Source organism: Branchiostoma floridae, chromosome 7, assembly GCF_000003815.2.
Source record: "Branchiostoma floridae strain S238N-H82 chromosome 7, Bfl_VNyyK, whole genome shotgun sequence".
Classification (NCBI taxonomy): domain Eukaryota; kingdom Metazoa; phylum Chordata; class Leptocardii; order Amphioxiformes; family Branchiostomatidae; genus Branchiostoma; species Branchiostoma floridae.
Genome location: NC_049985.1, coordinates 14,180,448 through 14,193,447, shown reverse-complemented (window position 1 = coordinate 14,193,447; position 13,000 = coordinate 14,180,448). Strand labels below are relative to the sequence as shown.

General features: G+C 39.6%; 2 protein-coding genes across 16 annotated transcripts in view; one reads left to right on the top strand and one right to left on the bottom strand.

The window, feature by feature from the left end:
- Nucleotides 1-878: 878 nt before the first annotated feature.
- On the bottom strand, nucleotides 879-8,310 carry LOC118419942 (ubiquitin carboxyl-terminal hydrolase 38-like). Of its 2 annotated transcripts, none has more exons than XM_035826627.1 (8): nucleotides 8,186-8,310; nucleotides 6,474-7,417; nucleotides 5,931-6,032; nucleotides 5,410-5,568; nucleotides 4,704-4,897; nucleotides 4,272-4,365; nucleotides 2,453-3,832; nucleotides 879-2,055 (listed from the first exon to the last, which is right to left on the bottom strand). In XM_035826627.1, exons 2-8 carry the CDS (start codon nucleotides 7,413-7,415, stop codon nucleotides 1,891-1,893), a joined length of 3,036 nt encoding a protein of 1,011 aa, XP_035682520.1. In that variant the 5' UTR covers nucleotides 7,416-7,417; nucleotides 8,186-8,310; the 3' UTR covers nucleotides 879-1,890. The 2 variants fall into 2 exon arrangements, with proteins under 2 accessions (XP_035682520.1, XP_035682521.1); XM_035826628.1 differs by lacking the exon at nucleotides 8,186-8,310 and adding an exon at nucleotides 7,847-7,989.
- LOC118419940 (anoctamin-4-like) overlaps nucleotides 8,233-13,000 on the top strand; it is a 26,857-nt gene continuing 22,089 nt past the window's right edge. For 5 of the 14 annotated variants that reach the window (XM_035826612.1, XM_035826621.1, XM_035826620.1 and 2 more), the window contains exons 1-2: nucleotides 8,518-8,784; nucleotides 9,923-10,108. In XM_035826612.1, coding sequence (XP_035682505.1) covers nucleotides 10,031-10,108 — 78 coding nt within the window. In that variant the 5' untranslated portion in view covers nucleotides 8,518-8,784; nucleotides 9,923-10,030. Of the gene's footprint in view, nucleotides 8,349-8,505; nucleotides 8,785-9,922; nucleotides 10,109-13,000 lie in introns of those variants that run through there. The other 9 variants (XM_035826616.1, XM_035826618.1, XM_035826617.1 and 6 more) reach the window with 7 other exon arrangements.

Sequence of the window (13,000 nt, the reverse complement as noted above, 5' to 3'; positions counted from 1 at the left end):
ACAAGCAGTGGTGATGATGATGATGATAATATGTGCTGTGCCTCAACTGAACCAATAAGCAACTGGTTGACTGGCTTGAGTTTTATCCTTTCCAGGATTTTGTTTTGCATTTTGCCCAAGTCTGGTGGTTGGATTTATGGTACATGTATCAGAATGCTAATATACCTTTTTTAACTCCCTCTTATAGGCTGCTGACATTAACCAGAGCCATTGGCTGTGATGTTCAGAGCAGGAAGCCTGATAGAAGTATGGGTGAGATACAGAAGATAGCTGTATTGCCTATACCATTCAAACTGCCTGATCCAAGCAAAGCCAAGGGAAGGAAAGGGGGCCGTTAGCATAGCTGTACATCAAAGCAATAAAACAGTTAATTTTGTTGCCCTGGGTGTTATTTTGTATGCAATTACTAAATCTTCTTTACTAAAGCAAAATAGGTTGAAGAAACCTGGTGCATTATTTGTACCAAAATAGAGAGTCACTCTCTATATAGTTAGCAAAAAAACAGCTGTTGAAATTTGCATCCATGCTTCTTTACACTGTGAATTATTGTTGGATGGAGCAAGGCAGCATTCTTCACATGTTTATCAGATTTTAAAAAAAAATAGATTTTATATCCAAATTGAATGTAGTCTCCAGTGAAAGATCATGCCAATATAACTTAATCTCCAAGTAGATGTGTTGTATTTTTGTATACATTTCAGTTGGTCGTTTTTCTGTCAGACTTGTTTGAATCTTACATGATACATATACATTTTCTGGTCACTAACTACTACTATAAAGTCAGTTAACCTATATGCACAGACTACAGTGTAACTACAATGTAAGCATATCCTTAATTTCAATCCACAAAGTGAACATATGACACCATTGAGACAGACTTAGTTTTAAACAGGTTTTTATTACACAACATCTGTTGCACAGATTAATTCACTGTTATCGACATGCAATCTGAAAGTCATGGTGCGACAGTAAATAATCACTTATGGAAAAGTGTTTGTAACTTAAATGTTGAGGTTTGTGATTTTGTAACAGGTGATAAAACTGAATGCAAAAGAAATATTTCAACTACCTGAAATGGGCCAATTCAGCACCATATTACAGAATACAGTAAAATAAATCTTGTCAAACTTAAAGCGCTTTACAGTTTGTCACTGGTACATGGACTATAGCATGTGTAATGTGGACTTGTATTAATCTTTAGATGTTTGACAAGTTCTCCATCTCTAACCCTATATGATCTACCTGTCTTAAACAGACTGGAATCATTATATTTAATACAGGTAAATAAAATAAGACACAAGTCAATATACAAGTATCTTACCTACCTACTGTCTATCCAGAACAAAATATTAAAACAAGGATGTACATCTTGCATTCTTTAATCAAATTTGAAAGAATACCATTCTAGCAACATTGCAAACTTATTTGGATTGCCAACTAAAAGTTATGAGGCATAGCATGATGGGTAGATGGGTCATTATGAACTCTGACTTTCCAAGGATTAACCTTTGAAATATGTTATGGAAGTGATTACACAAAAGGGGTTTATTCAGAACTACAGATTGAGATGGGATGTCCCTGTAGCTCAATCGGTAGCAGCCTCACAGTTGAGTTTCTGGCTCCAATCAGTTGGTTAAATCCTAGGAAAAGCATATTGGTTGGGGTTGCAACAATTGTTTGGAAGGGACATAAATGGGAATCTTACACTTGAGGAGATGCCTCAAGCTAAGAAAGGGCTAGCAACCCTTTAATGTAAAAATATACCCGCTACTGAAATGGCAAGTAAACTTGCTGCGCTATGTGCCACTAGACACTACATGTACTGACTGAGATTGATTGACTTAATGTGTACCACAAGGAAGCATGCTTGGCCCCATCATCCAACTGTTGTTAAAACACAAATCTGTTGGAGGGCATGTTGAACCCCCCTCCCCCGCCCCCACAGCTTCCCGGGGGGTTGTTCTTGTCGTCGTCCTGGTTCCTGAAGGGGAGAGAAGAGGTGCACGCCTTCTGCGACTGTCTCAGGGCGAGGCTTCGAGCTTCCAACTCCTGTTCCTGCATTGGGACGAATTTAATTGTAAAGTGTAAAACACCAATATTTTGAGGACAAAACTTTTTTACTGTATCGTACAACAATTGTTCTTATACAGCTTCATGAATGTTTTAATGAAAAATAGATACAGTAGAAGCTGTTTAATTGCACATCCCATTTGCCAGCAGATTTCGTGCAATTATCCGGGTGGTGCAACAAAGCGAAGTTATCCAGCTGCACCGCACCACCACAGGATTTGGGGATTCCGTTCAATTAACAGAAGTGTGCGGTACTCCGTTGTGCAATTAACTGGCTTCTATTGTAATACATTTTCTATTACAATTGAAACTCAAATATGAACATGAAGACTAGTTATTTCACTGACAACTGAACGTCAGGCACTAAATTAAATATACTTGCCTGCAGGTACAGTGCATTATCCTTTGTTATGGTGTCTAACAGGTCCTTCCTCAGGATGGGTTCAGCCACACCGTTCCCCTCCGCAAGGTTTCCCTCCATGTCTCCCAACCTTTTGTACAGGAGAACGTACGCGGTGTCCTTCGGAAACTTCTCCGTGATGTTCCGTACCGAGTCCAGAGACGTGTACGACACCCTGCTGTCGTTGAAGAGAAACCATTGTCCTGGCAGAACCTTCCCATCATCCTCCTGTGCGTCAGTTTCCATGGCGACCTGATGCTGGTTAGACGGCAGGTGGGAGGCGTAACAGTAGTAGTGTCCAGACTCAGACGATGTTCCAGAGTGCACAACAACAGCACAGAGGCTGTAATTTGCGCTGGTTTCCTGAATAGCACTCTGTGCGGAATCACCAGAGTCTATACTACATACAGGGAGCGTAACGGTAGAGGGCACTTGTACGTTTCTAACAATCTTTTTCCTTCGCATGGTCTTAATGTCAAAGGAGAACCTCATGAGAGTGAGAATGAGATAAGAGGGTGCGTGGCTTATCCTAATTTGCCTTTCTGCATCCTGTAGACTGTCACACCTGTCACACTGATACTTGTTATCACCGTGTAGTGTTTCAGGGGCCAAGAAATACGACAGGAGGTTTTCTAAAGTCAAGGGGCTGTCTTCTAGTTCTGCACAGTCCTCAGTCTGTGTTCCTGCAGATCTCATCACTGGTAGTTTGTCATTGGTCGAGTTCTGAGGTGTACTTTGTACCTGATTGGATGCTACCCCCACTACAGATGAATCCTGATTGGGTGTCAGCTCACAGGAAGAGTTCTCATTGGTTACTTCAACAGGGGTTCCTTCTTGGCTTTTGAAGTCCTTGTCTGGGAAGGCCAGTGATAAATCTGTGAAGAGCTCTTCCTTAATGGACACAATTCCACAGTTTAAACATCTGAAACTGGACATCATCTTGCCTCCAAAACATTCCTCTATAATAGTAGGAGCGTTTGGTCGTGGACTGAGCAAATGTTTTGGTTTTACAGCAGTCAGGCTGGTCGTTTCCACTGTGGGGTTACCTGAGACTGCAACCCTGTTGCAGTTTGGCACTTCTTGGCACTTGGACAATGAGGATGCCCCGGGAACACTTTTCATCTTGCGAGGAGGCGTTCCGGCGTCATCACGACAATTCTCCTCCGTCTTGGCCATCTTGCTCGGGAGGTGGGCCTGGTCTTGAGGGGACAAGAGTGCCTGTGCTTTCTTCCTGGCCTTTTCTTCCTCATCAATCCTGTCCAGGAGGTACTTGAGGAACTCGGAGCAGTCCTGCTGGGACCCAGGAGTGAACCATGGGGGACGGGCAGTGTGGAGGAACGTTGATGGGGAATAGGCTGTCCTCTGCAAAATCATTAAAAAATTCATGATTTGATCTCTGATTCATTCAGAACAATATAAGAAATGCTTTGGTGACATTTGCACAAAGATACAAATTAGTCCCAGTGGACTGCCAGATATCACAGGAGTAACCCCCAAGTGCTCACAATTAAAACTGTAGCTAATGGCCTGAAAATACCCTGGCCGCATGGTGTCCAACCGGGCCACACCCAAAAGTGCCAAAATACAACCCATTAACTGCCCGGCCAGGCCCCTTTTGCCAATTGTGACCAAAGCATCAACTGTAGCATACATCTAACGTCTTCAAAGTTGAAAGTATTGCAGTCTTATTCAAACCCTCCATTTTGACTAGCAACACAGAATACGTTTAGGCCATGCAACATCTAGTTTAATTCAACACATGTTTCCAAAAGAAAAGTCAAGAAATAAGCCTTGTACTGACCTGTGTGTGAGACAGAAATGCAAAGACATCCTGTAGTTGTGCCAGAACACCTTTAGCACCGTTTGGCACGTAGCTCAGTACCTTCATCCGGAACCTGAAAACACATCAAGATTAGCTGTAGGTTCAGGAGCAACCATCTTACAATATAACAGCATGACAGAGTTTGTACAACACATATCAGTATATGTCACATTATCATGATCTTTGCTGCAAAATATGTAGAAGGTATACTTACTTCCTGGTGAAAGGACAATCTTTCTTACAAAGCTACAAATGTATATCATACTTCAAGAGAATGAAGGCATAAAGGCCATCAAGTTGAAATAAAGGCTCCAAATTGAACTGAATTGAAAAAAAAGCAAAGAAGGGCCCTTTATCCAAAACCCCTAGACAAAATCCCTTAGAATTCCCACAGAAATGTGCAGGACTCACTCATCAGCCATGTAGAGTGCCTGTAGGATACTGTTCATGTAGCAGGTATTCCCCAAGTTCATCAGGCCTGTCTTCCCTGTCTCCGAGCGAGGCATGAACTTGGAGTGATAGCTCAGTAGGCCGTTGCTCTGGGACGTCCAGGCAGACTGGCTCAGGCGAAGCTTTACCATAGCTTCAGTGGGCTTGTTCAAACCCTGGAGAAAGAAATTAGAAATTAGAGGCATATCAAGTGGGAGTGAAACAAATTTTAACATCGTAATTCCCATGTCATTGTGAAAATGCTTATCAGTCAAATGTTATGCATAGATTCAAATATGGTTATTGGCCACAAAAATGGGCCCAAGCACAAGCACTTTGCCATAATGATGGGTATGGTTTACTTGATGAAAACGTGGTGCCTACACTGTTCATTTAGATGGACTCCTGCCATTGCAGATCAAATACTGAATATAATAATATAGTATTCAGTATTTGATCTGATAGTACAACAAAAATTGTAAAATATCCTGAAAAAAATAAGCCTAGATACCAGATCCCGGCCCAATCTCAGGGTCTAACTCAGGGGTGTCTGCTGGAGAATTTCATGGGGGCCTATTGGAGTTGGGCTGTACAGACCCTGGAAACAGACTGGCATCCATGCTAGAAATGAAGATAACGAAAATGTATGCAAGTTTACCCCATTTCTCATATACTAAAATAAACTCACCTTCAGGGCATCCAGTACAGGCTCATACAGGTCAGGGAAGCCTGAGTGATGGTAGATGAGACAGTGTACCAGCTCTGCCAGCCTTCCCATGCACTCAAGACTCGATGTGGTGTCCTCTTTCTTCAGGAAAACAATCATCTCCGGGACAAGGCCAATAATCTAAGGAAATAGATATAGTTATCAGCAATGTGAAGATGACTTGGAGCTTTCAAGACTGTTTAAGAAATGTGAACAAAAATTTGTATGCAGCTTGAAGAGATAAGATTTTTATTATAATAAGACTATCATTATATCATATTCAGTGAAATACATTGTATCACTTAGTACCTATTGAAATGTGATACAAAACAAGTGACAGATGTATATGTCACATAGAATAGAGGAAGACCTATATTACACATTGTACCTATACAATGTTTTTCTTTGTGGATTGTCAACAACATCTGACAAGAACACAACGCTAAAACAATATTGTACATGTGTTACGTGCCTATCATAAATAATCATACGACAGAGCCCACCTGATGGAAAGCCTCAGGTGAGTGCTGGAAACTGAGCAGCATGTGAGACAGCACGGTCAGCGCACTGTTCCGTACTACAGGGTAGCACAGGCGGCTGAACACCTGCAAGGAAGTACAGAAAGGCTCTACTGTCAGCACATAAAATCAAAATACTACATGGAGTTAATCTCTATACATATAAAATAAACAACTTCTGAATATACAATATTTGCAAATGGTGTTTCAAGCAGTGTTAGCCTTACTCATACTGTTGCATGTAATAGTATTATCAGATATGCCAAGTTGTCAAAACATTTGTAATCAAACATAGTATCACTGAGTGAATATTCTTTTGTATATGTACTATGTTATACTATGTTATAGTACAAACAAATGACTTCACAAAGAATACAAATCCAGAAAACACTAATAACTTGTCTTATAATTATATAAAGCCTGTTCATACTTCAATTTTGCAGCTTACTAGACATCATAGTCTGAACTCTGAATCTCTTTTATGTTGAATGGACTACAAAATTGGGTACGTAAAATAATCAATTATACCTTTTTCACATTCTCCTTTGTAATGTTAATCAGCAGTGTGTACTTCTGCACTGCAGCCAAGTTCTTCAGAAAGGCCACCAGCCATTGGTCGATGTTCTTTGCCACTGGCCAGCTCAACCAACCAATCATCCTCATTAGAGACACTTCGACATTTGCATCGCGGACTTTCGGATCTGTTACAACGCTCCTTGTAATGACTGCCAACATGTCGATGGGGACTTGAGGAACGATGGAAGCAAGCGCGACTGACGGTTCGCTCGACACCTCGACCGCAGATATCATGCCAAACACAGTCCTGAGACTTGGCAACAAAGCAGACTGGTCCTTCTTCCATACTACTCCCAATAAGGTTGACACCTGCGTGACATTCTGTATGTAGTCCTTCAAGTTTGTTTCATTTTCCGGGCTCTTCCATAAGGCCATCCTCTTCACCAGTTCCTCACAGAACTTCACAACAGTGTCCCTGGGTATACACTGGTTGAACTCGAGAAGAAGACTACTGAGTGCCACACAGACCTCAAGACTGCCGCTGTCTTGCACCAACCTTAAGGCATCGCTCTGCACTATCTTATAAATCTGCAGCAGGCATGGATTTCCCCGTAACATCTTCAAACCTTCCAAGAGATACAGAAGTACGAGTTTCTCATTTGGGAAGTTTGCGGTGAATGAGCCACGAAGGACTCCCAGGACAAGCTTGATGTCGAAGAATTCCTCCAGGATGTCCTTGTGGTGGTGTCCCCACGCGAGGAAGACCTGCATGCCGACACTGCGTATGAATGGGGTCTCTCCCTGGAGGTTCCAGTGTGTGGCCAGGGAAAAGATTGCCTTGCCATCCTCGGGTGATATAGGCTTGCTGGCTGTGAGAAGGAGTTTGCCGATGAGGGCTTTCTTCACCTTATCTGGGTGGTCGGACGAAATCACTCCCTCCAAGATCTTGTCCATTGCTGTAGAGAAATAAAATCAAGTATATATATAGTGTCAAAAATATCTTAAGAGCTCTACAAAAAATAATCAGCATGGATACAAAAAGGAATGCTGTGTTGACTCGAGGTTAACAGTATGTAAATATTGTTACCACATTATGAATCAAGTTACACATAATTTCTCGTCAAACTGCAGCATTGATTTATGTTACCGAAAACATATAATACATCATAAATTAACAGAAAGTAGACACATAAAATGTATGTTGATTGTCAGGTCTTGCAATATGACTTACTAGCAATATAATTCTATTTCGCACGAGGCAAATAAACAAAATGAAAAAAGAGCCCGTAAATTTTCTGCTTAGGCCACTGAGAAAATATCCATTTGACCTTGTCCTCAGAACAAGTCAAGGATTCCTGTAGCTCAAGCATTCCAAAAAAACTTACGTTAACGTTATATCATACTTGAAATTCGCCAAGTCAAAATAATGCTAGTACGCTGTAACTAAAATACCCCAGGTCACTGTAACCTTTTCAGGCACAGTTCTGGTTTCCTTTTGTTCTTGATTTTCTGTCGTATTGTCCAAACCAGCCGATATATGACGACACAAGTACTTATAATAATCACTACTCTCTATCGGAAATAGCCTTCCTCATTATGTGGTGCGTCATCGTGACAACTTATACCTCATATTTCAAAGCTCAGAGCAAATTTAACATTCTTTTGACTCAATATTATACATCTCTGATACCTTGTGGTGCAAACTATGCTAAACACAGACGTACCTTATTTCTATAATCTGCAAAACTTGGTAAAATTCGAAACGGGACGAGAAAAAGTCACATTTCCGCCGCCATGTTGCCTGGATTTATTGCGCATGCTCGGTGAACTTTGACCCATATTTAAACTGTCCCAAGCGGTGTGGGACAGTCACGCAGGTGTCACCAGGTGGGCTTTTAACCACAAATTCTGCAAAACTAACCCTTTCTCACCCATTTTTCAAACATTGTTACACATAAGAACATCCAACTGAGTCTTTAATTTACTTTTTAAGCCATTTTCGAGCCCAGAGAGTGTGTTTTAAGACCAGCATTTTCCATTTTGTCTGACAACAATAGTGGCACACCACACCTGTGTATTTTGTTGTGTCACGTGATCAAATGCTTTGGTTACAATAAACAGGTACAACACTGGGAAGGGTCAGTTGACGTAACGAGGGTTATCGTGTGCGGTGGGGACAGGCAACAAGTGACGAAACTCTCTCATCTTTGTTTTTCAGCCCCCGGAAAGATGATCTTTTGTAGATGACACAGGTGTGAACTTGTTTTGTAGTCTTAAAGCTCACCTGGCTGCCAGAAAGATGGAAGATCAAGAAACTAAGGAGGTAAGAGTTGGAACGACCTGTCGGGTATTTGCCGTGGTCATGGTTGAGTGCTCACTGCTAAAGAACTGACCAACAGTGTTTCTACTTTCTAAAAATCTCTTAAAAAGTTGTTTAAGTATGATCATACAAACAAAGTGTAACAGTGTTGCAGATTATAAGCTTTCAATTCTGTTTTTGCCACATACTGTTTGGTCAACGATTAACTACCTATCCTGTCAATATTGTTGATTAGTGCATGTTATTAAAACATTAATGATCCGCATGGCTAGATTACAACGGTACCATTTTCCCGGGTTGCAATCCATTGATAAAACTGTGTCAGGAAACTCTGAATTTTCATTTGAAGTTTCATTTAAGCCAAATTCTTTTGAAACTTAAGGTTTACAAATTTTTCAGACTGTTCATTCCTCTTGATTCTGAATTTTTACATTCAATGTTTGACAGTTTAAAGTCGTTAAACACTGCAACTTGATTGTCAGTAGCCACATCTCCTTTCTGTTGTATTTACAGTCTTAGCATGAGATCTCCAGTCTTGCGAATTGTATTTTAGGCCTGCAAACTGAAAAAAATGTATGTTTATTTGTCCCTATCGACTGAACCAGCATTAACAGTTTGTCAACCTGCCACTCTGCTAAATTTTTTATATCATGAAGGAATGTATAATAAACATTGTCTGCATTCCTTATTTATTGTGAATTTGTGAATTATTAGGTGACATTTTGTGTGTTTCTATCACAGCATGCCAGGCAGCCTTGAATTTGTTGAAAGATTTAACAGTTTCTTTTGAACTGTAGTACAAAATTCTATCCCTTATCTATGGTGTGTTACTCCACTCGATTACTAGTAATGCATGCCAAATGTAATACTGGTGGCTTTAAGTTGATATACAGTCTTGGTGAAGTTATTAACCCTAGTTCACCTTTATTCGCGGGGTAACCTTTATCCGTTGCATGCAAGACTCGGGTATTTAGGGATATTAAGGACGGTGGTTTCAAACTGCAATACCTAACAAAAATGCAATAAATTCCCTGTTTGTAAGTAGAACGGATATAGGTTACCTCACGGATAATGGTGAACTAGTGTTATATTCTTTTCATTAATTTTTGCTTGTTTTATTTTTATTTTGTTCCTTTAACAGGTGGTGGTTTAGCTACCTTTTTGCTTACCTTCTTGCATGGCACATTTGTAAGGAATCGGCTCTATCCACTGAACTTGCATGCACATGCCGGCCTACCCCTGAGAACCAATGAGCTCTCACGCCGTAAGCCAGTCGGAGTACGAGACTGCCACAGGGTCAGAAAACTCTGAGTTTGACGATGACAAGGTGCTAATTAATACAATAACCAAACATGAAATGTCATGGATATAGGTTTTCAGAACAACATAGTGATAGGCATCCAAACAGTATTAACGTTATATCTTTTGCAATTTTGTTATCTAGAATAACATTTTGATTCCTACTAGTACAAATAAAACAACAACATTCTGTGCTCAGAAAATAACCTTCTTGAGCATGAACTTTGGTATCATTCTTAATACAGTGTATTCAATTTTGAGCTACTAGTACATGTATTACATGTTAAACTGGATAGCCAGACTAAAATGCTAAGTTACATGTAGTTGAAGTCAGGAACAATATTTGAAAAAGAAAATGTGTTACCTTTCCTTGGCCTCGTTTTAAGATATTTGAAAGAATAATTAAAAACTCTACAAAGAAAATAATAAAAATCACCTTAGCTTACATCCACAGTGCTGAAATTTCTATGTGGTCCTTTGGAAAAAACAAAAAACTTGAAAACTGTTATCCATGACATTTATTGTAGATTGACCACAGCCTCCCTTCTGTTGATTTGTTGGTGTGCTGTTTGTCTTTTGCGTGACTTAATTTAACTTTAAACTTGCCACTTGTATGCAGCCGCTGGTATGCTGTATGCCTTATGTATGATGTGTTTTTACTAGGGCTGGGTATCGGTACTGCGTACCGGTACAAAACCGGTTTTTCATATTGGACCGGTCCAGAAAAACCGGACCTGAAAAAATTAGGTGGACCGGATGTTGGACCGATTCGAAAATTAACAGATTATTTTATCAGGCATTCACACATTTTAGCGCTTGCAGATGGAAGAAAATAACAAGAGTGAAGTAGAGTAGAATTTATAGTAATTTCTACCAAGTTTTACAGCCAATCGTACAGGTGCAGTTAGCGTTGTATGGTTTTAAAACGCCAGTGTAAGTCTAATACTCCACCAAACAGATTTCTTTTAGTAAAATGGACCATTGGTATGAGTCATACTGCATCAGGTCCAGGTTCCGGTCCGGACCTGGACCTAATCCTTTGGACCTGAACCGGACCTGGACCTGAATTTTCTGTACCGGTACCCAGCCCTAGTTTTTACAGCTCCTTTTCCTCCAAGAGTTTTTAACTCCCTCTCTTCTGAATGATACTGCTGATTTGCTAATCAACAATAATTTTGTTTGTAACTTATTGAATGTGTCTTTTTGTACATGATTTACTTGTAGATATGCATGTACATGCAGTAGTTCTCTTGTGTGTATTTTTATGATGTAAGTTTGAATCATTTATAGCCCAGCAGGTAAGTGATTCAACTTTCCATTGTAGAATACATGACAGAGTACACAAAAATACATTGCCTTGAAGCCAGGGTTACAAAAGTCAAATATGCCGACTTGTCCAAGTTTAAATTGACTTACAAAACAATTGGAAAACATGAAAAATTTTTGCCATAGTTAATTTTTTTCAGCCAGTGTTAGAACTAATTTGTATTTAGTCTGTTGTAAACAATGTTAATATGGCAAGAGCCAGTGTAACAATAACAGTACTTTCTAAAGGAAATGACAACATTCAAACCTAATCATGCCCGGTACTGCACAAAAGCTGTGCTTGCAGTGGTCAATGTTAAGTTCATTTATTGATCATAAGAGTGACATTGCTTCAGTTTGCTCATATTATGCCATGAATGCTATGTAATCAAAAACACTTGTTCCTTTCACTCTTTAGTTTCAGCAATTAGAGGTCTTGTTATATATGCTAAGTTGTCAATTGGGCATGAAACACAGTACAACCCACAAAATAATCCTGCAAAAGTCCTTTATTTCCAATTTATCCACCTTTGAAGTTAGTGTTTTCTTCCCTCCCTCTCGGTTAATGTGAGGTTAATTTTCCTTGCCTACGCTGTTGTGATCCGTTGCCAAAGGACATGAATTAGTTGCACACAGAGTCAACACTTACAGGCTTGCGATGTTGACACAGTAAATACTGGGGTCCCAATCATGTAGCATGGAACAAGTGTGCAAAACATTCATGAAATTCATCCTGCAGAAGACAAGTCAAATACATGTGTATGTCTTATACGTCATTTGTGTCATATTGTGATAGTGCAGTGGAAGTAATTTCTCAGGATTTCAAACCTTCATTTTGGCAAAAACACCAGGTGTTAGCTCTTTAACTGACTACTCTATTGAATAGGTGTGTACAGTTTGTACAGTGCCTAGATTACAGTCAAATCATTCTGTTGCCTGGTTGTCCTTTTGTCCCAAAGCCTGCCTTTCCATACCAAAACAAATCTAGGACATGAGGCAATACTTAAAATGATGATACTATGTATATGTTCTTTCAAAATATGGTGTAGGTTTGTCCAATCAAAGTAGGATATAAATGTCACAAAGTTTGGAGTTGAAAATTATCAAAGTGTCAAGTTGAATCACATGTAGGTACATTGTAGTTTTGATAATGCCATTATTTTTTTCTGTGATTGATCATGTCTTTGGTTCAAATTGGACTGTCGTGAACCATATCAGAAGAGAATTTTGATGAGTTTGCCCTCGTGTTTCAATATCATGAAGAAATTCAAAGTTATAAAGAAAGCTATTTTGTCTGAGTTCTTGCAATTGGATATAAATGTTTTTGTACTATAGTGCAGCCATAGAACTGAAACTTGGTCATATCCTTTTTAGAGTAAAAAAGTTATAACTTGGTTGTATTAATGGATAACTAAAGGTCGCTAGAGTAAAGAAAGATATATTGTTGCAAGTACCAACGTCAAAATAAACTGGTACATGTAGTTAATAGCATACCTTGCAATCAAATTAGGCATGAAGTATTATCTTTTACCACACATGACTCAGCTACATTATTTTACAGCAGCAAAGCATGTGTAATCCGAACCATGAAACTGTCAATGATTGAATGCCTCTA

Bases quoted from the DNA above. Each gene is read 5' to 3' on its own strand.
- LOC118419942 (XM_035826627.1), bottom strand. From the start codon at position 7,415: ATGGACAAGATCTTGGAGGGAGTGATTTCGTCCGACCACCCAGATAAG. The intron at 4,366-4,703 runs GTGAGTCCTGCA...ATGTGTTTTCAG, and splicing joins GCACTCTACATGGCTGATGA to GTTCCGGATGAAGGTACTGA. The intron at 2,056-2,452 runs GCAAGTATATTT...GTCCCAATGCAG, and splicing joins ATAATGCACTGTACCTGCAG to GAACAGGAGTTGGAAGCTCG.